Here is a 26,885-nt window from a genome sequence, read left to right as displayed (position 1 = left end):
ACACCTTTCGCAATGCCTAAGAACGTTTTGGTTACAGCATTATTAACTAAATTGCAGACTAATCTGAATCTCACCCTTGTCCCCATTTTCGCTTGATCTGCTCCAGGATCCAGGGGGATTCCACGTTGCGATTAGTCACATATCTCCTTCGTCTCCAATCCATGGTGCTTTTTTTCAGTCTTTCCTTGTTTTTCATGAACTTGAACTGCTAAAGAGCCCTGGCCAGATATTTTGGAGAATGTCCCTCAGTGTGAGTTTGTCTAATGTTTTCTCATGATTAGACCAGGGTCGTGGGTTTTTTTTTTAAGAGCATCACAGTTTTGAAATGCCCTTCTCATTGCATCATATCAGGGATACATTATATCCACATGTTCTAATTAACTTGTTACTGGTGATATTAACCTTGATCACTTGGTTAAGGCGGTATCTGCCAGATGTTTGTAAAATTACTAGTTTTCCCATTTCCATACTGTATTCATCAGAAGTAAGTTTCTAAGTCTAGTTAACATTCAAGATTTGGGGAAATAAATGACACCTCCTTTTGATACACCTAGAGGCGTATCAAAGAATTTGTGGACATATATTAAAACCATGAGGGAGTTCCTGTCGTGGCTCAGTGGTTAACAAATCCGACTAGGAACCATGAGGTTGTGGGTTCGATCCCTGGCCTCACTCAGTGGGTTAAGGATCTGGCATTGCCATGAGCTGTGGTGTAGGTTGCAAATGCGGCTCAGATCCCGAGTTGCTGTGGCTGTCGCGTAGGCTGGAGGCTACAGCTCCAATTAGACCCCTAGCCTGGGAACTTCCATATGCCGCAGGAAGCATCCCTAGAAAAAGGCAAAAAGACAAAAAATAAAATAAAATAAAATAAAGTAAATAAAACCATGAGAACGTACAATAACTATTTAGGGGGAGAACTTTGAGGCTATGCAACTATTCTGTTTTTCCTTAAAGTTTCACCCACTAATCTTAGCATGTATCCTTGAATCTTGCCCACAATAATTATTACTGTGGTTTTCAAATGGTGGTTTTTCTATTGCCCTCACTCCTTCTACATTTATTATTTGGAATATTGGAATTTTTCTGTAAGGAAGCGTTTTCTCTTCTCCTCCATTTATTTATTCAATCTTTTATTTATATCAGTAATGGACTAATAGATACTTATTTTCAAATTACTCAACTTCTTTGCGTTATAATCCAATACTATTGTTGTTAATTTTATCCCTCAAATTGTTCCAAGTTTGGCCAAGGAAGCTCTTTTTATTTCTGCGTCATCCCTCTCTCTCCCTCCCTGCCTCCCTCTCTCTCTCTCCCTCTCTCACCCCTCCTAGAGTTTATGCTGATGGCTCTGACTCATCCAGCTCCACAGGGCTATTCTAGCCTTCCCCCTTTGCCTATTTGTCATTTATTTTCTTTGACAATGAGAAACATGATTTCTATTATCTACAGTACACTTACTTTTGTTCAGCCCTAGTATACTTATAAAGTAATATCAGACTTGCTAAACTGAACTCTGTGTGACACACAGTTACCAAGTAGAATACAGTGTTTTTGTCAGTTCCTTTTTGTCTTTAGCCTTACAGTTTCCAGTAAAAACATAGTGTCCTCAAATTACATAGGTCAGGTCTTCTCCCATCCCCAGTATGCAGTTAGGTCATACATTCTTTATACATTCTCTCCCCTGCTCTAACAGCTTCTGGTAACATTTTCAACAATACTCACTGTTGAGCAATAAAGAATATTAGGAATTAACGTGTCTAAAACTTTTTTACTTTATAGTTTTAAAGTTTATGAAAGTCATGCATACGCATTTTTGTTTAATGGTAGAGAAAGGTAGAATGTGAACAAATAATTCTCTCTCAGTTGTCTGCGTGTGTGACTGTGTAAGGACTTGTCTACTCCTGTGGCTCTTTTGATCTCCATTGGGATGTCTTGTCTGGCCCAGTAGCTAATGGTTCTGAGCTCCATTCTCAGAGTTGACCAGCATTGATGCTTTTAGTTCACATCTGAGAAAGTTGAGAATTAGTGGTTAAGGTTCCCGTAGTTATTTATGGCAAAATCGAGGTGGAACTTAGACTCAAGACTCCCAGCTCATTTTTCTTTCAACTTCCTGGTGGTTTTGTTCAAACACAGGTACTCAGATCAATCTGCAACCCTGATATGGGTGAGTGTGAAATGAATAACTTGCAAAATCCTCATAAGGTGGTAAGTAGACCGATCTGATTTCAGCCGCTGCAGATAAAGGGGCAGTATAAAAAACTTTTCCATTCTGGCTGCAGCCAGAGTTTAGTAGGGATTCACAGAGAAGCTCACAGACAGAAGGCATCAGCCAAGATTTTCTCATGGAAGTCCCTGTTTTGTAAAGATTGGTCCAGTAGCAATTAGAAGCATAATATTCTAGAACAATGAAAGAATTATTGACGTAATCTGTGCCTCTGAACTAAAAAGATGGTGAAATTACAGAAGTTGTGTCTTAGCTGTGGTGACAGTAAACCATGCTCTAACTGGACCAGTGTGGCACTCTGGAATAAAAGAGGTTGAGGAGAGAACTTGCAGAGCCAGCCTGACTGAACCCACAGAACTGCCACAGGACCAGAATAGAGCATCACCGCTGTGTGTCTTAAACAAAAGCCTCAGCAGCCTCTAGCAGAGGAGCTGCTGCAACTCTAAAACTATGTCATGATTATGCCTGTGGGTGCCTGAACTAAACACAGATCCTTAAACTAGCATTATTTCCATTGCACAATTGAGTTTTTGTGAACTAATTCTTTTACCACTTGGAGAAAATGCACTCCTTCCTGTATTGCTAAAGATATTAGAGGCCTGAACTGGGTGGAACTCGCTTAACACGTGTAGTTTGCAGCCCTGGTTGTTGCTCGGCGTGGGCAAACCAGGAAGGCATGCTCAGTACTGAATGGTGCCCAAACAGGCACCAATTCTATGCATGCATGCCACTCCTTATATGTATGACCAGGAAAAGTCCCAAGCAGCAAAATCTGGACATCCTTCCAAGTGCAGCAATTTATGCATCTTCTTGGGTAACAAACTGGTTAGTTATGTTTTGAAATTAAGCATACATCCCACAGGACATTCTTAAATATTGTAAAGGTTGTTTGAGAGAAGGTTAAGATATTTCCCTTATATATTTTCAGATATCCTAGGTCTTCTTAAGATAAATTATTTCCCTTTTATGTTTTTAGAAACCCCGGGTCTTTCTTGGGACATAATGGTCTTAACACTGGAACAAATTCCAGGGATGTTGAACTTCTCTTTCGATGTGAATTTACCTTAAAATATCTCCCATTTAAAAAAAAAAAAAAAAGCTTGTTTGTTTGTTCATTCAATTAGTTGGAGGTATAATCTATAGACCACAAAAGGCACAGCTCTTAAGAGTTCAGATTGATGAGTTTTGACATTTGTAAATACATGTGAAATCACCACCCCCAACAAAATATAGAGCATTTTCATCAGCCCCCGAAAGTTCCCTCGTGTTACCTTCTAGCTGATTTTACTCCACTTCCAAATGCCACAATTTTCTGACTTCCATCATACATTTATTCTACCTTTTCTTACACTTCATATTTATTGAGTCAAGCAGTGTGTGTGCGTGCGTGTGCGTGTGCGCGTACACACATGCATACATATATCTTCCCTCACAGAATGTTTCTGATGTTCATCCATATTGCCATACTTATCAGTAGTTCTTTTTGTTGTTAAATGCCCTTCCATTATATCCATCCATGGATATACCATAGTCTGTTTTCTCATTCCCTTGTTGATGGACAGCTTTAGGCTGTTATGAAAAAGGCTGGTGAGGCTCTTCTTCAATTGGTCTTTAAATTTTCTCTTTTTAAAAACTTTGTGGGGGGAGTTCCCATTGTGGCTCAGTGGTTAATGAATGCGACTAGCATCCAAGAGGACGTGGGTTGGATCCCTGGCCCCGCTCAGTGGGTTAAGGATCCAGCGTTGCCGTGAACTGTGGTGTAGGTCGCAGATGCAGCTCGGATCCCGTGTTGCTGTGGCTGTGGAGTAGGCTGGCGGCTACAGCTCCAATTGGACTCCTGGCCTGGAGACCTCCATATGCCGCGAATGAGGTCCCCCCCAAAAGACCAACAAACAAAAAAAACCTTTTTTTTAAAATATAATACCAAAGGTAGCAAAAATTAAAGTTGCAAAGAAACACTCATATACCTATTACCCAGATTTATCTATTGTAAATATTTAAACTTTGCTTTCTCATTTATGTGTGTGTGTGTTTGTATTTTCCCTGAACCATTTGCAGCTCTTTTGCTCCAAATTTATGGTCCTTTACTCCAAAAAATTCAGTATATATGTCCTTAGAATGTGCATAATCTCTAATATAACCACAGAATAGTTACCAATTTCAGGAAATTTAATGGCAGTGTAGTACACTCATCTATCAGATATATTCCAGTTTTGTCAATTATAGACCCAGTAGTGTCCTTAATAAAGTCCCCTATTCCTCTGATAAAAAAATCCAGTTTAGAATTATCAATTGCTTTTAATTTTCACCTCTTTTAACCTCCTTTAATTTGGACTATTTCTAAAGCCTTTGTCTTTATGACATTACATTTTTGACAAATTGATACCTTCTCTCTTTTTAAAAAAGTGTTCCTGGAGTTCCTGTCATGGCTCAGCAGAAACGAATCTAACTAGAATCCATGAGGTTCGATCCCTGGCCTCGCTCAATGGGTTAAGGTTCAGGTGTTGCCATGAGCTGTGGTGTAGGTTGCAGACGTGGCTCAGATCCTTCACTGCTGTGGCTGTGGCGTAGGCCAGCAGCTATAGCTCTGATTTGACCCCTAGCCTGGGAACCTCTGTATGTTATATATATATATATATATATATATATATATATATATATATATATAATAAATAAGCATTCCTCATTTCAGATTGTTCTGATGTTTCCTCACAATTAGATTCCCATTTTGCTTTCTAGACCAGACTATTGCACAGGAGATGCTATATCCTTCGCAGGGTAGCATAGTTGGAGGCATGAACTGTCCCTCTGTCCCACACAGGTGATTAATGCGTGTTCTTGCAACATTCCGCCATTATTTTTTAAAATGACTTGCTTATTTTTCAGCATAACTAGATTTTCAAGGTTCTTCTTATATCTCCCTTGCTCCATCCCTGAGAGTGGTCATTTTGTGAGGCGCTCTTGTGAAGACCAAAATCTGGGTACTAGGTCTGATCATTGCTACCAGTATCTCTGCTTCTTGGCCCTTCAATGGACAAAATTAAATACATATGCACAGGAGTTCCCGTCGTGGCACAGTGGTTAACGAATCCGACTAGGAACCATGAGGTTGCGGGTTTGGTCCCTGCCCTGGCTCAGTGGGTTAACGATCCGGCGTTGCCGTGAGCTGTGGTGTAGGTTGCAGACGCGGCTCGGATCCCGCGTTGCTGTGGCTCTGGCGTAGGCCGGTGGCTACAGCTCCGATTCGACCCCTAGCCTGGGAACCTCCATATGCCGCGGGAGCGGCGCAAGAAATAGCAACAACAATAACAACAGCAACAACAAAAAGACAAAAAAAAAATACATATGCACAGACTTATACACATGCACTTACATATGCACACACCCCCCGAATACCTATTTTAGAAATCATAAATTCACATCTGAGATCTCCAGTTCCGACCTGTCCCCTCAGGTTTCTCTCTTGTCTTCTTCCATTCTGTACTGATATGTCCTTTCTTCCCCTGTGAGATCTCTAGCTCCTAAGAATGTCAGTACATTTGTTCAATACTATAATATATGCTAAAAATAGCTTCAGTAAGTACCAGTAAAATAAATCTCTAAAATGAGCTTAGGGTTCACTCGTAATTCTTTCCCAGGTCCTGTCCTGCCTAAGACTCAGGTTGTGTCGTCAAATATTTGTTCCTAAGTTACAAGGCTTTCTTCTTTCCTTGTCTTTTTCCTCCCTCACCTCTCAGTCCCCCCAGTGTAGTTATGGTATTCATGTGACGTACGATTGGGTTTATTCCTAGTGGTTGAATTTAATTTTTGAATGTGCAGCAAGCACATAGACGTCCTTTCCAGAGTCAAAGTTATGCAAAAATGTATCCTCCGAGAAGTGATTCTCCTCACACTCCTTCCACCCTATTTCCTCCCACTTGTCTCCGTGGGACCACCCTGAACGTGCCTGATCTGGTCTGTTTTCCTCCCACCTTTTTTATTTGGTTTCTCCTTCCGTGTTACTTTCGTAAAGATAAGCAAATATATGTATCCTTATTTTCTCTTCTTTTGTAGGTAAAAGGTAATAAATGTATGTAAAAACTATGTAAGCGTTCCTGCTTTTTAAAAACTTAATCATACCTCCTGAAATGACCTCATTTCAGTTCACAGAGGTCTCTCTTACTTTTTTATTTTTTTTACAGTTGCACAGAATTCATTGCATGCCTATACCAAATATTCTTCAATGTCCTATGCTTCAATCTTTGGTTAGTTTCCATGATTTTGCAAAAATTTCAAAATAATGCAAGAAAGAATTATTGCATATATACTTTTGTATTTCTAAAAGTGGATCTCCTTTCTTTGGCATCTAAATTCCTGCAAGTAGGATTTCTGGGCAAGGGGTAAATACATGTATAATTTTGTGTTTGTATTGGTGCAGAAACCGTGGCAGCAGAAAGAGACAAGTGGCAGTCAGGGATGCGGAATAGCCAGGTTTATTCAGCACCAGTGCGGGCTCAGAGGCATCACCTCCAGGGTCTGAGTAATAGGTTTTGGCTCTGGGTAGCTTTTATGCAATTTTAGACTTCCAGGTCCTGTTTTTCCCACTCCAGCGGCCCGCCCTCCCCCCTCCCAGCAGACAGTGTTCCTGCCTAAGAAGCTGAGTAAACAAGATTATAGAAACAAAACTGGTAAGCAAGGCTTGAAGCACAGCTAGCAGAGCTGCTAGCAAGGACATAAGTCAAGTAGTTGCCACAAGATTATGGGAAGGGTGGTATGGGGGCAAGCAAAGCTGCTGTCAGGCACGAAGCTGCCTCCTAACCAGGTGGTGGGGGGTCCTCTAGTTAAAACTCTCACTTCAGTATCTGTATTGCCAAGCTTCCCTCAATTTTTTCCCATTCCCACAGTGAGGTATGAGGGTGTCTGTTTTCCCTATAGCATTGCTGCCAAGTAACATGGCTAAGCTTTGAATTCTTGCCAATGTTATGAGTAAGAAATATACTTTAGCAAGGCTAATTCGGGATTTCTCTTATTGGGAGTGAAGTTGAACACCTGTCAATATGTTTAAAGGCCATTTTTATGATCTCTTTTTATAAGTTGTCTGGTTTTTGTCATTTGCCCAATATTCTACAGGCTTTATTTCCCCCCAAGTTTTATGTTATTTATAAATAAGGAATATTATCCCATTATCTGGAATGTAGGTTGCAAATACTTTCTTCTAGTTTATCATTTGCCTTTGACTTTGCTTATGCTGTTTTTGGACATATCAAAGTTTTTAAATTTTTATTGCTTATATGTATCCATTTTTTTCTTTTACTACATCTGAATGGTAGTCATAGTTAGAAAGCCTTTCCTGATACCTGGGTTATACAGAAATTCACCCATGTTTTCTTGCAATACTTGTATAATTTATTTTTTACATTTAGATACCTGAACTATTTGGAGTTTATTCTGGTGTATGGTGTGAGAAATGGATTTAAATGTGTCTTTTTCCAAATGGTTATCCAGTTGTCCCAACACCATTTCATAAAAAGATTATATTTGCTCAGTGATGAGATACAGCTTTTATCATATGCTAGATTGTTTTGTGTAGTTGGCTCCATTTGGGGATTTTCTATTCTATTCCACTGGCCTGTCTATTCATGTGCCAACACCACACTTTTAATTATGGAGGCTTCACGGTATGTTTTAATGTCTGAAAGAGTTAAACCCTTTCTTTTCAGCTGTTCTTGCATGTTTATTTTCCTGTATGAACTTTAGGATTAACTTACCTACTTCAAATACAAAGCCCGCTGGAATTTTTCTTGAAGTTGCACTGTTTACTAGTTCACTTAGGGAGAACTGACATACTGATAATGTTGAACCATCTAAACCAAGAACAGGGTTGTCTTTCTACCTGTTCAAATCTATTTTTGTGTCTTTTGGGGATGTTATATCATTTTCTTCATATAGATTTTGAACATTTCTTACTAAGTTTATTCTTAAATATTTTTTCCTTTTTGTTGTAAATGGGATTTTCTCATCCACTACATCTTCTAACTGGTTGTTATTTGTGTATATGAATGTTATTGATTCTTACATGATAATTTTATATCTTGCTACCTTTTATAATTCTTATACTGTTTGAAATAATTTTATCATTGATTCCCTAGGGCAGAAGTTGGCAAATATTTTATTTAAAGGACCAGAGAGTAACTATGTCAGACCTAAGGGTGTAAAAGTCTCTTATGCAACTTCTCAACCCTGCCATTGTAGTGCAAAAGCAGCCATAGACAAGTCACAAATGAGTAGACGTACATGTCTTGCATTAAAATTTTGTTTAAAAAAACAGGTGGGGAGTTCCTTTCGTGACTCAGCAGTAACAAATCAGACTAGTATCCGACTAGTATCCATGAGAACATGGGTTCGATCCTTGGCCTTGCTCAGTGGGTTAAGAATCCAGCGTTGCCATGAGTTGTGCTGTGGTTTGCAGACACGGCTTGGATCCTCCGTTGATGTGGCTGTGGCTTAAGCCAGCAGCTGCAGCTCTGCTTCGACCCCTAGCCAGGGAACTTGCGTTGTGGTGTCGCCCTAAAAAAAAAAAAAAAAAAAAAAAAAAAAAAAAAAAATAAATAAAGTAAACAAAATTAGTCAATAAATAAAATAACAAGAAAAATGAGAAATTGCCTTTAGGAGTAAGATTCATATACTTATCATGGTGAAAAAATATCCACCCATTTTTGTAGCACAAATGAAACTGTGGACAAAGCTGCTCCAAGATGCTATCAGGACCATTAAGAAACAATTAATTAATACCGAGAGAATAGAATAAATAGAACAAAAGATGAACTTAACCCTCCAAGCAAAAAATAAACAAAAATTTTAAACAAAACCATCAAAACCTTCTTACTGATAACGGTTGGTAATCAAGTCAATTTTCCAAGGTATAGCTTTCTTTAAAAAAGTATATTAATTAGCAATTACTTAAATTGTTTAATGAATCTCATTATTTATCTTTCCAATAACCTTGTTTTGGTGATTAAAGCCTCAAGTTAACAATTTTAAACAGAAATATCTGAATTCAAGTGGTTACAAACATTGACACCCTGCTCTGAATGGATCTGTCTTTCTGCAACTACATTAAAGAGGAAGGAAGCGGGGAAAGTAAAGAAACAAATGATGGAACAGGGAAAATGATACTGAATCTGTCACTAATGAGTCACAGAACATTGGCCAAGTCACTTCACCTCTCCCATGGGTCTACCGTAAAGGTTCATGGTAGATTTAGAATCTCCTGCTCAGACTTGCTTTTTTATAGCTCTCCCTCCCATAGTTACCATTGCAACTTAAATAATCCTCTTCTTGTACCTGTTTCACAAAGTAAAACCCAAGTAAATGTAAGAATAGATACCAAGGAATAAAGTGAATAAACTCAGTCAGTTGACTAAAGTATAACACCTAGATGCTGGTGTTTTTTTGTTGTTGTTGTTTTGTTTTTGTTTTTGTTTTAAATCAGTGCTAATTGGAGGCTTTGAAAATTGTTCCACACAGTCAAGGATCATGAGCACGCAATCAAGGATTAACAAATTTCCATGAAAAGCTCTTATATGGAAGATAAAATCATGATAGAAATAACAGCATGGAGGAAACAAAGTATGCAAAGAGAAGACAAAAATAAGGAGATTTTATTCATAATCTCAGAGAGATAAAGGATATTGCAGCTATTATGTAAGTATGAGATTCTATAAAAGAAATATTCAGAGAACAAAGAACTTTTCACCATACTAATTCCATTCATATTATTGTGCTCCTTTTTATAACTTCTAAGCCATTTTTGCCTGCGGTCTTTTCTACATTAACTCATGTCACCTTATATTTTTAACTGTTTTATGTTTCAGTCTTTTCTCTCTAAAGAGCACTTGCTGACAGATCTTTGATACATTTTATGACAGACAATTGGGACAAACAGGATGAATTAGTTTAGTCCACATTTTTATTATAAGCCATTTTCATTTTTCTTATCTTAGAGTTTATCACAGCATACACAGTTGACCCTTGAGCAATGTGGGGGTTAGGGGCCCAATTGAAAATCCAAGTACTGCTATCTCTGCCTCAAACAAAGGAATTGAGGGAGTTCCCGTCATAGCTCAGTGGTTAGTGAACCCAACCAGCATCCATGAGGATGTGAGTTCAATCCCTGGCCTCACTCAGTGGGTTAAGGATCTGGCTTTGCTGTGAGCTCTGGTGTAGGTCGCACATGCCGCTAGGATCCCCCATTGCTGTGGCTGTGATGTAGGCCGGTGGCTTCAGCTCCGATTTGACCCCTAGCCTGGGAAGCTCCATATTCCGCAGGTGCGGCGCTAAAAAGAGGAAAGACAAAAAAAAAAAAAAAAAAAAAAAAAGGAATTGATAAATGACTCACCCAAGATGAAAGGTGAAACAGTTTAGATAGATAGAATCAGAATGCAAACCCTGGTTCTTTTCACTCTACATTTTGTGATCCCTTATTGAAGACAAATTTCCCCCACACTGAGTTAATTTAAAGATCTATAAAATGTAGATCGGGTACTATATTTACCAAAAAAAAAACTGCCTGGAAGTGGATCTACTCAGTTCAAACCCATGATGTTTCGGGGTCAAGTGTACTGGTAAAACAGTACTCATTAAGTTTTTTAAAAAATTATATAATGAAAATAGTAAAGACTTCAAGACTTGCTTTTTTTATGGCTTGTTTATTTCAAAACTGTCTGGCTTTATCATGGTTTTTCTGACACACCAAATTTTAGCAGCCTTTTAAGTTTCCAGTCTGATGGGTAGCACACACCGGCAGAGAATCTGAGAGTCAGACAATGGCCAACTCTGATCCACAGGGGCTGGGGAGCAGGATACTAGGGTGGCCAAGTTCTTGTGCAAAGTTCTCTTTCTGAGAAGGAGGCCTGAGAAGGCTCAGCACAGAGTCCAGTCCTTGCTGTGGTCAGGGCAGCTCTTTAGTCCTAGGAGCGAGATGATGGCATTTGAATGAGTCTAACTTAGCTTTCCTGAATCCCACGAGGTCTGGTTGAACATGGCTCGTTCTAACTCTCCAGTCTGCATTTGTCCTCACACTGTTAATTTCAAGAGCGTGGGGACTATCTTATTTGTTTTTGAATCTCTTATGACTTGGTTCCCAATATGTGTGTGGCAGGATCAGTTTATGTTTTCTCCCTATCATTTCCCCTTTCCTGTTCCCATTCAGGGAGCAAGTTCTGTGCTTCATTGCCTCGATTGGGTTTGGTAGGATGGCTTCATGACTTTTGATTTTCCAAGCTTAAACTGAGACTGGGGTTTGAAGAAAATAAAAAGATTCTGCCTGTGACTGGAGGAAAGAAGGGCTCTTTAGCTGCACAGTGTACCAGCTCAGCTGGATGGTAGGTCAGAAGAACCCAGCCTCATCCAAAGTCGCCTGACATGGAAGGAACTCTGCTGGCTGAAACTAACACAGCATTATAAATCAACTATATTTCAATAAAATTTTTTAAAAAAGACCTAGTATCTAGAAAAGGTAAGGAACTCTTACAACTCAACAACAAAAAGACAACCCAGCTTTTACAAGGGCAAAGTACTAAAGTTCCCGTAGTAGATTAGCAGAAATGAATCTGACTATTATCCATGAGGATGCAGGTTCAATCCCTGGCCTCCCTCAGTGGGTTAAGGATCCGGCATTGCCATGAGCTGTGATGTAGGTCAAAGATGTGGCTCAGATCTGGTGTTGCTGTGGCTCCCATTCTACCCCTAGGCTGGGAACCTCCATATGCCATGGGTGTGGCCCTAAAAAGTCAAAAAACAAACCAAAAGAAAGGCAAAGTACTTGAACAGACTTCTTCCAAAGAACATGCACAAATGGCCAAGTACATGAGAAGCTACTCACCATCATTCATCACTGAGAAAATGTAAAACATTGCAATAAGTATTCATACTCACTAGGATGGCTATAATCAAGAAAAAAAAAAGTAACAGGTATTGGTGAGAATGTTGAGAAATTGGAACCCTCATTCATTGCTGGTAGAAATATAAAGTGGTTCAGTTGCTTTGAAAAAGTTTGGTGGCTCTGCAAAAAGCTTAAACACAGAATTACCATATATCCAATAATTCTACTCCTAGGTATATACCCAAAGGAATTGAAAACAGGTACTCAGGCAAATATTTGCACATATTCATAGCAGCATTTTTCACCATAGTCAAAAGGTAGAAACAAACTAAATGTCTATGAGCCAATGAGTGGTAAATAAAACGTGGTCTCTCCTTACAATGTAACATTATTCAGTTATAAAAGGGCCGCTATGATGGAGATGAACCTGGAAAACATTATGCTGAATGAAAGAAGCTAGATACAAAGTGTCAAATGTGGTGTGATTCTATTTATGTGAAATATCCAGGATAGGTAAAACCATAGAGACAGAAGGCCGACTGGTGGTTGCAAGGGGCTGAGGGGAGGGAAGAGTGGGGTGGAAGGGCTTAATGGATATGGGGATTTTTGGGGATTTTTGGGAGCTCTAGTTAGAGGTGGTGCTTGCATAACGCTGTGAATGTACTAAGTGCCACTGAGTTGTTGACTTTAAAACAGTTAATTTTATGTGAATTTTACTTCATTAAATTTTTTTCTTAAATATAATAGATGATACGTTCACATAGTTAAAAATATAAAAGGTACACATTTATTCAGTCCAAATATTTTTTCCTGCCTCTCTAACCCATTTTACATACTATTCTGCCCCTGGCCCTTTTTTGTTTCTGCTTAATATTATATTTCAATATCATTTCATATTAGTATGTACAGAATTGCTTCATTCTTTTAAAGAGTGAACAATATTCCATTACATTCATTTAACCAGTCCTCCACTGATAGGAGTTTCAAGAATATTCCCAATTCTTTTTTTTTTTTTTTTTTTTCCCCTTGTCTTTTTTTTTTTTTTTTAATTTTATTTTCCCACTGTACAGCAAGGGGGTCAGGTTATCCTTACATGTATACATTACAATTACAGTTTTTCCCCCACCATTTCTTCTGTTGCAACATGAGTATCTAGACATAGTTCTCAATGCTATTCAGCAGGATCTCCTTGTAAATCTATTCTAGGTTGTGTCTGATAAGCCCAAGCTCCCGATCCCTCCCACTCCCTCCCCCTCCCATCAGGCAACCACAAGTCTCTTCTCCAAGTCCATGATTTTCTCTTCTGAGGAGATGTTCATTTGTGCTGGATATTAGATTCCAGTTATAAGTGATATCATATGGTATTTGTCTTTGTCTTTCTGGCTGATTTCACTCAGTATGAGATTCTCTAGTTCCATCCATGTTGCTGCAAATGGCATGATGTCATCCTTTTTTATGGCTGAGTAGTATTCCATTGTGTATATATACCACTTCTTCCGAATCCAATCATCTGTCGATGGACATTTGGATTGTTTCCATGTCCTGGCTATTGTGAATAGTGCTGCAGTGAACATGCGGGTGCATGTGTCTCTTTTAAGTAGAGCTTTGTCGGGATATATGCCCAAGAGTGGGATTGCAGGGTCATATGGAAGTTCTATGTATAGATTTCTAAGGTATCTCCAAACTGTTCTCCATAGTGGCTGTACCAGTTTACATTCCCACCAGCAGTGCAGGAGGGTTCCCTTTTCTCCACGGCCCCTCCAGCACTTGTTATTTGTGGATTTATTAATGATGGCCATTCTGACTGGTGTGAGGTGGTATCTCATGGTAGTTTTGATTTGCATTTCTCTTATAATCAGCGATGTTGAGCATTTTTTCATGTGTTTGCTGGCCGTCTGTGTATCTTCTTTGGAGAAATGTCTATTCAGGTCTTTTGCCCATTTTTCCATTGATTGATTGGTTTTTTTTGCTGTTGAGTTGTATAAGTTGCTTATATATTCTAGAGATTAAGCTCTTGTCCGTTGCATCATTTGAAACTATTTTCTCCCATTCTGTAAGTTGTCTTTTTGTTTTCTTTTTGGTTTCCCTTGCTGTGCAAAAGCTTTTCAGTTTGATGAGGTCCCATGGGTTTATTTGTGCTCTAATTTCTATTGCTTTGGGAGACGGACCTGAGAAAATATTCATGATGTTGATGTCAGAGAGTGCTTTGCCTATGTTTTCTTCTAGGAGTTTGATGGTGTCCTGTCGTATATTTAAGTCTTTCAGCCATTTGGAGTTTATTTTTGTGCATGGTGTGAGGGTGTGTTCTAGTTTCATTGCTTTGCATGCAGCTGTCCAGGTTTCCCAGCAATGCTTGCTGAATAGACTTTCTTTTTCCCATTTTATGTTCTTGCCTCCCTTGTCAAAGATTAATTGACCATAGGTGTCAGGGTTTATTTCCGGATTCTCTATTCTGTTCCATTGGTCTGTCTGTCTGTTTTGGTACCAGTACCACACTGTTTTGATGACTGTGGCTTTGTAGTATTTCTTGAAGTCTTGGAGAGTTATGCCTCCTGCTTGGTTTTTGTTTCTCAGGATTGCTTTGGCAATTCTGGGTCTTTTGTTGTTCCATATAAATGTTTGGATTGTTTGTTCTAGTTCTGTGAACAATGTCATGGGTAATTTGATAGGGATTGCATTGAATCTGTAGATTGCTTTGGGAAGTATGGCCATTTTTACAATATTGATTTTCCCAATCCAGGAACATGGAATATCTTTCCATTTCTTTACATCTTCTTTGATTTCTTTGATTAAAGTTTTATAGTTCTCGGCGTATAGGTCCTTTACCTCTTTGGTCAGGTGTATTCCGAGGTATTTGATTTTGTGTGGTACAATTTTAAAAGGTATCGTATTTTTGTATTCCTTTTCTAATGTTTCATTGCTGGTATACAGAAATGCAACTGACTTCTGAATGTTAATCTTATATCCTGCCACTTTGCTGAATTTATTAATCAGTTCAAGGAGTTTTGGGGTTGAGTCCTTAGGGTTTTCTAGGTATAGAATCATGTCATCTGCATACAGTGACAGTTTGATCTCTTCTCTTCCTATATGTATGCCTTTGATTTCTTTTGTTTGTCTAATTGCTGTGGCTAAGACTTCCAAAACGATGTTGAAGAGCAGTGGTGAGAGTGGGCATCCCTGTCTTGTTCCAGATTTGAGTGAGAAGGCTTTCAGTTTTTCCCCATTGAGGATTATATTTGCTGTGGGTTTATCATAAATGGCTTTGATTTCAAGAATATTCCCAATTCTTTGCTTTTAAAAACAAAGATGCATTATATCTAGAACATTTCACTTATGTAAGAGTACATCTATAGAATCAACTTCCTGAAGTGAATTGCTGCATCATAAGGTATGTGCCTTTGTGACTCTGCTAAAACTTTTGATCAGTTATCTGACAGTTTGCACTCATTTACCAGCCTCTCAAAAATATTGATCAAAGATTACATAGCGTGTTCAAATTTCAAAAAAATTTGAATTCTTGGCCAATCTGGTAGGTGAAATTTATATTTTAGTGTAGTTTTATTTTGTACCACTTACCATGTGTGATGAAAGCATTTTTTCATATTAATTTTAATTTTTTCATTCAAAGACCTATAGTTCACATTTTCACTCAGTTTTATATTTAGCTATGGCCTTTTTCTTACTGATTTGATGTACTTTTAGGTAAATGAACCACTAATCCACGAAATAAAGTGCAATTTTTTCCTACAGTTGTCTTTCTGCTCTATTTATGGTGCATTTTTTTGGTCTTGAAGAGATTACATTTAGTAGCTAAACATCAGTGATTTTCTTCTATTTCATTTCTGGATTTTAATACTTGTAAAGGTCTTCCTTGTGCCAAGATCTTAGGATAATTGTTTCACGAGGAGTTCTTTTACGTTTTCACCCAATAGTTTTACGGTTTCTTGACGTTTATTTTTTCTTATTCATTTTTTGAGCAATTTGGAAGTTATTCTCTTTATTTTGTTTGGAGCATGAGGTATGAATCCAGTTCTTTTTATTGAGATGATACAGGATTAAAGAAAAATAAGACTTGGAGTTCCTGTCATGGCTCAGTGGTTAATAAACCCAATTAGTATCCATGAGGACATGGGTTTGATCCCTGGCCTTGCTCACTGGGTTAAGGATCGGTGTTGCAGTGAGCTGTGGTGTAGGTTGCAGACACAGCTCAGATTCTGAGTTGCTGTGGCTGTGGTGTAGGCTGGCAGCTGCAGCTCTGATTCGACCCCTAAACTGGGAGCCTCCTATGTGGCCCTAAAAAGACAAAGAAAGGAAAAAAAAAAGAAAGAAAGAAAAATAAGACTTGGATCCTCTCCTTATAATGGTTACTGCCATTTAAATAAATAGGCTGTTGGCAGAAATCAGAATAGGGTGCACTGGGAACACCAAAGAGGAAAAGAGAGTCCAGAAAAAGCTTCACAAAGGAATACATCTCCAATACTTAGTGATAATCTCAATCAGCATTCCGATATCCTTCTGGAACTTTCTTTTATCTTCACTTCTGCGAGTCTTATTCGGCTAGCTTCCCATACTACCTTTTAAATTATTCTCATTGTCCTGGCTCCTTTTCTTTTCTTTATTCGTAAAATGTACGTGTTCCATAGGATTATAGTCCACTCCTTAACTGCCCATTCTTTTTAAAATTCTTACTCAGTTCCAAGGATTCATCAGTTTTGAATACGGAAGATCTATGAACCCATATTTTTTTCTAAATGTATATTTGAAACTCGTGTTATATTTGGAATTATATATATATTTATATATGATTATTTACTTAATAACTGTTCACCCACTAGACTGTTCTGGGTGAGGACTATTTTGTTTTTCTCACCACTGGCCCCAGTGCCAGGCACATCATAAACCATTAATAAGGACTGTCCCTGAATTAAGTATTTAGCATTGATCATTTTTTCCTAAAAACTAGATCTTAATTTTCTGATTTTCGACTGGGCATTTCCTGGGGCCATTCTCTTAACAGCCCAGAATATTTGTTCAGTTTAATGTGCCTCCCATGTGCAGACAGTGGGTAGGGCCTGAGGACAGACCTACTCTAAAGAAACAAGAGCACAACTGTGCGTGTGTATGCTTTTAATCATTGCGACCTGCTTCTATCCGTTTGGGGTAAAAGTATAAAAGTCACATATTTCCTACTGTTTATTTTTCAAATTAATTGCCCAATTTAATCACTTATTAGGAAATCCAGTATCTTCCTTTTGAGGCTGCCTTTCTCACCTAATTCACCCAAACCCACAGGCACTAATTCAGCCCAGAGAAGTTAGAAGTTAGCTGTCTCCAGATAAGAGAGGAAAGTGAGGCTTCCAAATAATCGACTGGATTTTTATCTGCCAAAAATCTTTGGCTACTAGCTAGTGTTGCCATGGCGAGTTGGCTATCCTCCGAATCCTTCCTCCCCTCTCCTGATGTCCCAGGTGCACAGGTTGTAGAGTGGCTGAGACACGGCCTCCCACGGTTTTTCTCTGCTTGGATATTTCCCCCAAAGACCATGGATGACTATTCCTGAATGACTGACCTGGGAGGGCCTCCATGGCTTAGACAAACACAGTGCTAGAACCAGGTCTCCTTGGGGCCATGAGGCTCCATTGTTGAACCAGTCCACCAGCCCAGGCTATTTCCCTGGGGAGTTTCTCTTTAGGATCCTGAACCTGTTAGACAGGACTCTGTCAGTGTATCAGAAAGTTTTGATAATATAGAACCTCAAAAGGAAGGAGGTTGAGATCTCAGCCTTTCTTCTCAGGGGGGGGCACCCCGAGGCAAACTCTCCCCTTACCGATTTGGGCTAATGAGGGCGACGAGGAGAAATGGGGTTGTTGGGATGTCCTGTTACACACTTTCCCCCCGGGGAATTGGGTACCTAATTCTCCCTCTATTTGTGTCAGCAAGAGGGGGCTTCTCAAGTGACTCTTTTCTAAGCAAAGATGAAATGTTCCTTGTGACTTGAGGTGCTTACCTTGTCAGAGAAACGACGGACAGTTTCTCTTAAAAATTTTTTCTTTTAAGATTTGCCTCCCCAGATACCCTATTATACAGTAATAGAATGACATGGGAAACAGAAGCAGGACAAAGGAGGGAGTGATTGACTTTGCAGGAGGTGGGGCGAAGTGGTCAGAAAAGACAGTTTGGGGTAGGAGATCATCAAAGCTTCATTTCAAAGGATGTTAGGGCCAGAAGGGATTGGTATTTCAGGTAGAAAGAATGGCATCTGCAAGGGAAAACCACAGAGGGGAGTAGCAATGTGCTGGGGCAGAGGGAGAACGCACGTGCTAGAGGGGAAGAGTGCCAGGACAGAGGAGTTCAGAGAGCTCAGAGCTTAGATCATAACTGCCTTTGTGTGAGATGCTAAAGATCTTGGCCTTTATCTTGGTGATGAGACACTAGTGAGGAATTTATCTGTCTACTTCTCCTGGCCTTCCTAACAAGCAGGTGCCTATTTCTGTGCCCCTGCCCTCTGGTCACTATTATCATCCTTTCAGGTGCTCAATTAGGAAGTTTCAGACTTAGTGAAAACTTTTTCTTCCTACCAAATAATGATCTCACCCATCTCCATCCAAAAAGGCCAGAGTCCTTTCCTTTCTGCCCTCCATCCAAAGTCCTTTCCTCCCTGTTTGCTCTGTGCTGCCCTGACTCAGATGCTCACGACTTTTCACCTAGATTATTTCAAGAGTGTTCAAACTGGTTTCTACTTGATGCTTCCACCTTCCATCCATTCCACACCCTGCTGCTAGCATAATCTTCCTTAAGTGATGGGTGAGGTCCTGACCTTTCGCACACCCGCAATATTCCCTTTTACACGCAGAATAAAATACCCGCTGGTTAACCTGGGGTTTTAGATCTTCCACGAGTTGACTTCTATTAAACATTCTATCCCTTTCTCTCATTTCACAGCTTGTCTTGAATCTTCATCCACACCCCTTAATCATGTTCCTGAATCTGCTTTGTACCTCTTGTATCTGTATCTTTGCTCCTATCATATCTTTTCCTAAAGCCCGTTTCTTCTATTTTTCAAGGTCGGGCCCAAATCACATCAGCCGTGTAGCAAATTACCCCAAAGTTCAGCAGCTTAAAACAGTGACCAGCATTTGTCACCTCCTCCAGTCTGTGTGGGTCAGGAATTACGGAGCATCTTGGCTGAGTGTTCTGGTTCAGAACTGTTCATGAGGCTGCAGTCATCTGAGGCTTGACTGCGGATGGAAGATCTACTTCCACGGCTGGCAACCCGGTGTTGGCTTTTGATGGGAGTCCTTGATTCTTCTCTAGGGCTGTTTGGCTGTTCTCTGTGGCAGCTGACTTCCCCAGCAGCAGGCAGGTCAAGGGACCAAGGCAGGAACCACAAGGCCTTCTATGATCTGGTCTTGGAAGTCACACACCATCACCTTCGCCATACTCTTGTTCACACAGACCAGCCCTAATGTGAGGAAGATTACACAGTGGCTGAATATACCAAGAAGCAAGTATCATCTGGGACAGTGTTGGAGGCTGGCGGACACACATCTCTTCAAGAAGCTAGATTCCTTAACTCCAATGTTCCTCTCCTCCCTGTTCTCAGGAGTTCAAATTCTTTAAAAAATCAGAGCTCCTGGAGATCTCCTGATAAAGTCACTTTTTTCAGGAGTTCCCATGGTGGCGCAGTGGTTAATGAATCCGACTAGGAACCATGAGGTTGCGGGTTCGATCCCTGGCCTTGCTCAGTGGGTTGGGGATCCAGCGTTGCCATGAGCTGTAGGGTAGGTCACAGACGTGGCTTGGATCCTGCATTGCTGTGGCTGTGGTGTAGGCCAGCGGCTACAGCTCTGATTAGACCCCTAGCCTGGGAACTCCCATATGCCTCTGGAGTGGCCCTAGAAAAGGCAAAAAAAAAAAAAAAAAAAAACCAAAAAAACCAAACACTTTCCCCCTTAATTATTATTATTATAAAGTGTAAATCTGAAAAATTGCTTGCGTTAATTATAAATGGATACAGTGCTAAGGAACTTTCTCTAAAATCCTAGGTTGGCAGAAACTTCATTCTTTGGAACACATATTAGTGCGAACAGATTATTCCTTTCCTGCCTGGGGAAATGGGTGCCATGTAAGTCACTTTGACCTGGAGAAGTAGCCTCAATTTTAGTGCAGAGGTTCCGATAAAAGGTTGTTCAGATATTCTACATTAATCTTAAATTTTTCTTTCAACGAAATGGAATCCCTGGCCTGCGTCCCAACCCAGGTCTGATAGGAATCCTTTTACATGTAGGTCTGAACTGCCCTGAGCCTGTTAAGCACTATGTCATTTAGAGTCGACCTAACTCTTCCCTACTCCAAACACCATAATGATCCCAGTTTCTTTCCTTTTTTGGAGACATGCCCACCATTCCTCTGCTATGCAGTTTCTTTTGCTGCAGCAAGTTAATAAACCCAACTTTGCTGGGTTACAATTTTTGTCCCTAGGGCTTTATGACCATTTGGTGTTATCTGAGCTCATATCACGAGTTGCAGTGTGGCTCAGCAGGTTAAGGATCCCACATAGTAACTGCAGTGGCTTGGGTTGCTGCTATGGTGTGGGTTTGATAGCTGGCCCAGGAACTTCCCAAATGGCCTAAAACAAAAAAGAAAACAAAACAAATTACCCATGCTTCTTGAGCCAAGGGTGGGTTTTTCAGAACACCTTGCCCAATGAGTAACATTCTTACCTTACCTTTCCTTTGAACTATAGTCTACTTCCTAAATATATCTCTCCTTTGAAATATATTTACTAAATGGATATATTTTGGACTAACCTTACACACCCTACCTTCACTGCTACTAACTCCAAGGTGATACACTTTCTCCCAGGGTTTCTAACGCTTTTACAGTGCTATGCAATTTATGAGTGAATTAGTAATTTTCCCTCTTCCTGAATAATTCTTGTAATCTCTATTAGGTGAGAAAACTCCTAAGGAACCATTGTTTTGTGTTTTATTTTAATGTGGAGTACTTTAATACGCCTATTGTGCAGATTTTATATACTTATTTTCTGACTGACACACTTGCTTTTCTCTGGTTTCCTCAACTGAAGACAAGAACTCATGAGTCACCGTACATTTCCCCAGTCCAAATGCTAAGGAGAGGGATTTCTGTATCACAGGGCCTAGCAGAAGAATGCTGTAATCTGTAATGCCTTTCTGATTCTGGGAGTCAGGCCAGCGTGAATACAACGCATGCTTGTTATTTCTGAATGCCCCTTCGCCAACAGCGTTTCTCAAACTTTCTGTTTGACCAGATCCACAGTAAGAAATACATTTTGTATTACTCCTCAGGACACATAGATACGAAAAACTGGCAAAACATTTTCTCAAAACAATTCTTTTACACAAAATGCACCCCGAGATTTTTTCTATTATGTTCTGTTCGACCAGAATTCATTAAAAAAAAAAAAGTGGCGGAAAACCGATAGCACCATCCCCTACAGCCACCGCTGGCTTGGAAAAAGGTGTTTGATTTGCAGTCACTCCTTCCCCATTTCCACACGTTGTCCCGACAGGTGTTTTCATCTAAAGGATTACTGTGCGCTCAGTTTTGAGTAAATGATCTGTGACGGGCTGTTCCTCTCCTCCAGGCGCCTTTAAGAGGGTGGTGACAGCCCATCCAGGCGAGTGGCGTGGCTGGTCCCACCAAAGCCCCGGCGCAGGCCAGGCCCGCTTTTCCAGTTCTTGAGAAAGCCTGGGTGTGCGCGCGCGCGGAAGTGGGGGTAGGGGCGAGGCGGGGGCCACCCCGAGGCCTCGGAGCACCGAGTTGCTGCCGAGGGAGGCTCGGCGGCCGTCTCTGCGCCCGCGCTCCCGGTGACCCTGCGACGGTCCGCGCGTGCGCAGAGCGCATCCCGGGAACTGTCCGGCCTCCGCGGCGCCCGCGCGCGCTCCCGCCGAGCCGAGGTCGGGGGCGGGGGTTCCGGCGCGCGGCCGCGCCAGGGGGCGGCCCTGCGCGGCCGGCCCCGCCCTCCCTCGGCGCGCTCCTCTCCTCCCAGTCTCCCCCGCGCTTCCTGCATTAAGGTAGCCGCCGCCGCGCCCGGGTCCCCGTCCCCGAGTCGCTCGCACAGGCTGTGCCATGGCGGCCTTCAGCAAGCACCTGACCGTGCGAAACTCCTCGCTGGCGGGGGCCGCCTTCCTGCTGCTTTGCCTGCTCCACAAACGGCGCCGCGCCCTCGGCCTGCACGGGTAAGAAGGCCCGTGGCCGCGCCGCGTTCCCGGGCCCGAGCGGGAGCTCCCCGCGCGCTCTCAATCTTTGCCCGGCGGGGTCAAGCGTAGAGGGGCCGGCCGCCGCTGCCAGGCTCCAATGTCAGGGTGTCCCGGTGTCCCAGAGGCGCGGGCGGCCCCAGAGCTGCCTGCGCTCCGCCCGCCTTTCCGGCTGCTCACTCTGCCCCCGGGGGTGTGAAGGAATCGTTTCTCTGCGCCCGTGGGCAAACCTGTGCCTCTGTCCCGACGTGGCTTCCCCGTGTCCTCCCCAAACCACCTCCTTCCTGCATTAACTTTCTGGGTGTGTTTTAGTTTTGCCACCTCATCCCCTGCCAGACCGTGGGTTTGCTTTGTGGACGTGTATGTATGATGGGAGGATGGAGACTGGACTCACCAGGCTAGAGGCTGTGGTCTAGAGCATTGGATGAGCTTTGGCACGATTCCTTAGTAGTTGCTGTTGAGAGTCGCGAGGATGGTTCACACAAACTATCTTGGGTCCGCTTGGCAAAGTTGCCTTGTAAAGTGGTGTCCCCTTGGAGTTGGTCATTGAACTCCCAGGCATTTCATCTGGAAAGGCTGATCGGTTCCGAGGTATTAGGAGGGCCAGGTTCCCTTCCCTGACTCGCAGGTGGAAGGTGAAAGTGTTTTAGGTAAGGGTTAGGATTCTCTTTGATTATACTCCCCTGCTTGCCTCCTCGAGAATTTTAATGTTTAGATTTAATTTGGGGAGATTATAACATTAGAGAAGGGAGAGAGAGAATTGAGTTACTGTTCTGGGGTTACTGACATAATTTTTTATTTGCCAAGAGTCACTTTCCTTCAGCAAATGAATGAGAAAAGGCTACTTCCTAAGCATTCCTGCCACTCTTGTATATTTCATATTAAATTTTGGCATAGTGCTTTCATGCATTTTATTTATTTATTTATTTGGGCAGGTACTGTTTGCCTTCTGTTTTGATTTGCCCGTTATATCTAATTAGTAGACTTTTGACCAAACCACTGACAAGTGGCTTTAATTCCCATGAAGTTCTTAACTAACCATCTCCTGACTTCCTTATCTTATTAAAGTCTGAATCGGTGACCTTTCTTTTCCTTCCTAAATCTGTTTAACAGAGTTGAAAATGATTTGCATCTTTGTCCAGACAATACTGTACCTATTCATGTTTCTCCTATTCAGATTGCTTTTAAAATGAGTAATTCTGGAAAATATAAACCAAATTTTCTATTAAATTGTATGCTTGCTGAGCTCCCAGTTGCAGATGGAAGTTGTTTGTTACCTGGGAATACGCCAATAGAAAATGTAAAATACCTTTGAATTACATTTTTGCAGAGACGTGTTTCAGCGCATAGAACTGAAACACGTATTTTAGTATGAGCTGCCCTAGCAGCTCTAGCTTGTTTTTATGATTAAAAATTTTTTTTTTGTTTTATTGGAGTGTTGCATACTTGTGGAAAAATACTCATTAAGTGTTGAGCTTGAAAGAGTTTCACAAATGGAGCTCATTCATTTAATCACCACCCAGAGCTGCACCAAGGTAACATTATCAGCAGTGCAGAAACTCTTCAGGTCTTTTCCAATCACAGCTAAAGGAGTTACTAATTAATAAGGCCATTGATTAGTGAGTAAGGGAAATTTTAAACATAATCTAATGGGAATAGTAAGAACAAAATAGTATAATAGAATCTGTCTTAGCAAATAATTTTAGGTGTTTATTCATTATTACATAAAATGCTTGAAAAATCTCTTTTTGAGAAACTTTGTAAACTTTTTGGGAGATTAGATTATGCAACACTTAATTTACCGAGCAAAAGTTTGTTAATCTTTTGCATTGGCAGGAGTGAGGAAAATCTTTATTTTACATATTAAATAGTTTGTGGGAGGAGAATGCAAATTCTGAGCAGATAAGAAGTTTAAATTACTGAGATAAAATGGTTGAATTATTTTTAAATCATTAAGAATGGTATTGAGTCTATGTAGATAATATCCTTCCTGAATCTTGGATGTCTTTCAGTCACTATCTTTGGCATCATAGCTTGAAGATTAGAAAATTCTAACTTTATATTTCACTGGCTTTTTGGATATCTTTGGTAATAGGGCTAATTAATTTTACTATCTAGTGCCTAATTAAGGAACCTGCGACTGCTTGGCCTTTTTTGGCCTCTATTATGAATAGTAGATTTGTCTTTGAAGACATTCCTTAGAATCAGATAGATAATAGAGCTAGTAAAGTCACTTTAAAAGTTAAAGTGTCATATTATTCCAGACATTAGGAGAATGAGTAATTTTATGTTCTGAGTAAAATTTAGTTTTGTTAATGCAGATATTTCACCCAGTCAAATCATATGTATCTCCGTCTATCTCTATATATGACTTTTTATTATGGAAAATTTCACACATATTCAAAGTAAACAGAATAATATAATGGACCCCCTAAACACTTTACAGGAGAAGTACCATCAATAGTCTACCATTCCTGTTCCACCTAAGCTCCTTGCTCCCACCTCTATTTTTAAAGGTTTTTAGGTAAAATTTATATGTGTTGAACTGTAGAACTATTTTACATTTTTAAAATAAATGGATACAACAGCATAACACATCCGGCTCATAAATTAGAACATCTTCATCTCCCTGGAAAGTTCCCTTGCATTCATGCCACGTGACCATGGTATTACCCTTTTCACCCTAGGTTTGATTATTTTATGTATTTGGTTCAAAGGAAGTATCTATTTCATAATGTTGTATTAGGCGCTAGGTGCTGTGGGATAGAGAGAGGGGTGTGTGTGTTTCACACATACAGAAAATATATGATAGCTTTAAATGTGAATTCGTTAAAACGATGAGTAAGATGATGACAATGCAGTGTACAGACAGTTATGCCTTAGAAATGCTGAGAAAGACGAGATTGATGAGTTTGGGAAGAGTTAAGAAAGGTTTTATGAAGGATGTGAACGAAACCTGTAAAGGGGGTAGTTGGAGATGAATTGATTGTTAATAGCAGCCTTTATCCGATTTTTGTTGCATTTTATGGGAGGAAGAAGCTTGGTGGTGGTTTTTCAGTCCTCCTGCTGCCACCAGAGCTCTTTTGAAGAAACACAAACATGATCATGATTCATGTTTATCTCTTCATTAAAATCTTTCAGCTCTTCTAAAATTCACAGTTCTTAGTCTGCGAGAATGGTCCACTTCTCCTCCTCAGCCAGCTCTGTGGAGCTGCAGTCTCTGAGTAGGACAGGCTCGTTGCAGTCGGATTGTAATCACTTCCAGCCCCGTGTGTGTTCTCCCTCAGGACAGTCAGCACTTTGTCGTGAATCTTTTCTGTCTTGTCCTGGTCTCCAGACTGATGTTGTTGTCCGCTGCTCTCATGCTGCTCTAAGCATCCTTCTACGCTGGTTACTGCTCTGTGTTGTACGAGTTGATGCTCTTGGCTTCTGCCTACATCCACCTGAGTTTCTAGAGGGCGTGAACTGAGTTGTCTCTAAGTTCCTCGTTTACACGTGTCACGGGATAGACATTCAGGAAGTATTGAGGAGTGGACGAATGAAGTAGGATAGCTGAAACCCTTTGAAGGGTAATTGTGTGACCAGCAGCTGGAGATGGGCTATCAGTACAAGCACGAGTAGAGACATTATCTTCAGAGCAGCCAGCGGTCGTCGTGTATCTGAGATTATGTAATGTGAGCTGAGGGGTAGGAAATCAGTGGGTCAGTTTTAGAAGGCAGGGCAAGGGCCAGTCGACACTGACAAACTGTTTATGATCTTAAAAACCCAAGAACAAAAGCAGAACAAAGCAGTTTTCTTTCCCTTCTGATGAATGCTTGTCAAGGTTCAGATTTCTCATCCTGGATTTCAGACCTTCGTCTATCTGGTCTCATCTTACCTGGCTAATCTCTTGTGCCATTGCCTGCCAGTGACCGTGCTCTGTTCCAAACAGGCCAGTTTCTGGGACTTCCCGTGTGGCCCGCACCAAACAGACCAGTTTCTGTACTGTTCTCTGAACAGGCCACACTCATTCCTGGCTCGGGAGCCTTGTTCGTGATATTAGCCACACCTGGAATATCTCTTCCTGTTTCCTCTGTTCTTCAACTCTTAACTTTTAAGGGTTAGGTCCAGGTCCCCTTTCCATGAAGGGTTTTTAGACTGTGAATTTAGATACTCTTCTTGGTTCATGGATTAATTGCTTTACTGGGTGTGATCTAGCTGTTGGCCATCAGGATGTAGCCTTGTTCACCAGCTTCAAAGTCCCAGGCTGTGTAGATGGTGGGAACACAGTTTCCTCCCCAGCTATTTCTGAGGAGTTTCCTGGAGCTGGTCTTTCTCTGGGTCATGGCTTACTTCACATCTGTGCTTCTGCCCTATTCTCGATCCCACTTCTGTCTTGTCTCTTGAGCTTGTCATTTGGTACCTGCCTTGATTCCTCTAAAGTATCCATCACAAAGCAGGTGTTTGTAGTGGAGTTTTATTGAAAATTTGGGAGTAGTGGCAAGGATTCTATCACAACATAGTGAACAGCTTCACACGGAGACATCCTTTGATTTGTAGGTTTCTTGGACCTTCCCAC

The 26,885-nt window shown here is 40.8% G+C and overlaps 1 protein-coding gene and 1 long non-coding RNA gene across 5 annotated transcripts in view; both read left to right on the top strand.

The window, feature by feature from the left end:
* Window positions 1-19,810, top strand: part of LOC102161678 — a 69,535-nt gene extending 49,725 nt beyond the window's left edge. Inside the window, exons 6-7 of one of the 2 annotated variants that reach the window (XR_002343596.1) lie at window positions 9,731-9,907; window positions 19,151-19,810. This is a non-coding gene — a long non-coding RNA (uncharacterized LOC102161678). The remainder of the gene's footprint in view (window positions 1-9,730; window positions 9,908-19,150) is intronic. The other variant, XR_002343595.1, reaches the window with a different exon arrangement.
* Window positions 22,118-26,885, top strand: part of ABCD3 (ATP binding cassette subfamily D member 3) — an 81,530-nt gene continuing 76,762 nt past the window's right edge. Inside the window, exon 1 of one of the 3 annotated variants that reach the window (XM_021088666.1) lies at window positions 22,118-22,309. In XM_021088666.1, coding sequence (XP_020944325.1) covers window positions 22,200-22,309 — 110 coding nt within the window. In that variant the 5' untranslated portion in view covers window positions 22,118-22,199. 3 annotated transcript variants of the gene reach the window in all.

This window comes from Sus scrofa, chromosome 4 (genome assembly GCF_000003025.6).
Source record: "Sus scrofa isolate TJ Tabasco breed Duroc chromosome 4, Sscrofa11.1, whole genome shotgun sequence".
Classification (NCBI taxonomy): domain Eukaryota; kingdom Metazoa; phylum Chordata; class Mammalia; order Artiodactyla; family Suidae; genus Sus; species Sus scrofa.
This window is presented reverse-complemented; position numbering and strand designations above follow the sequence as displayed.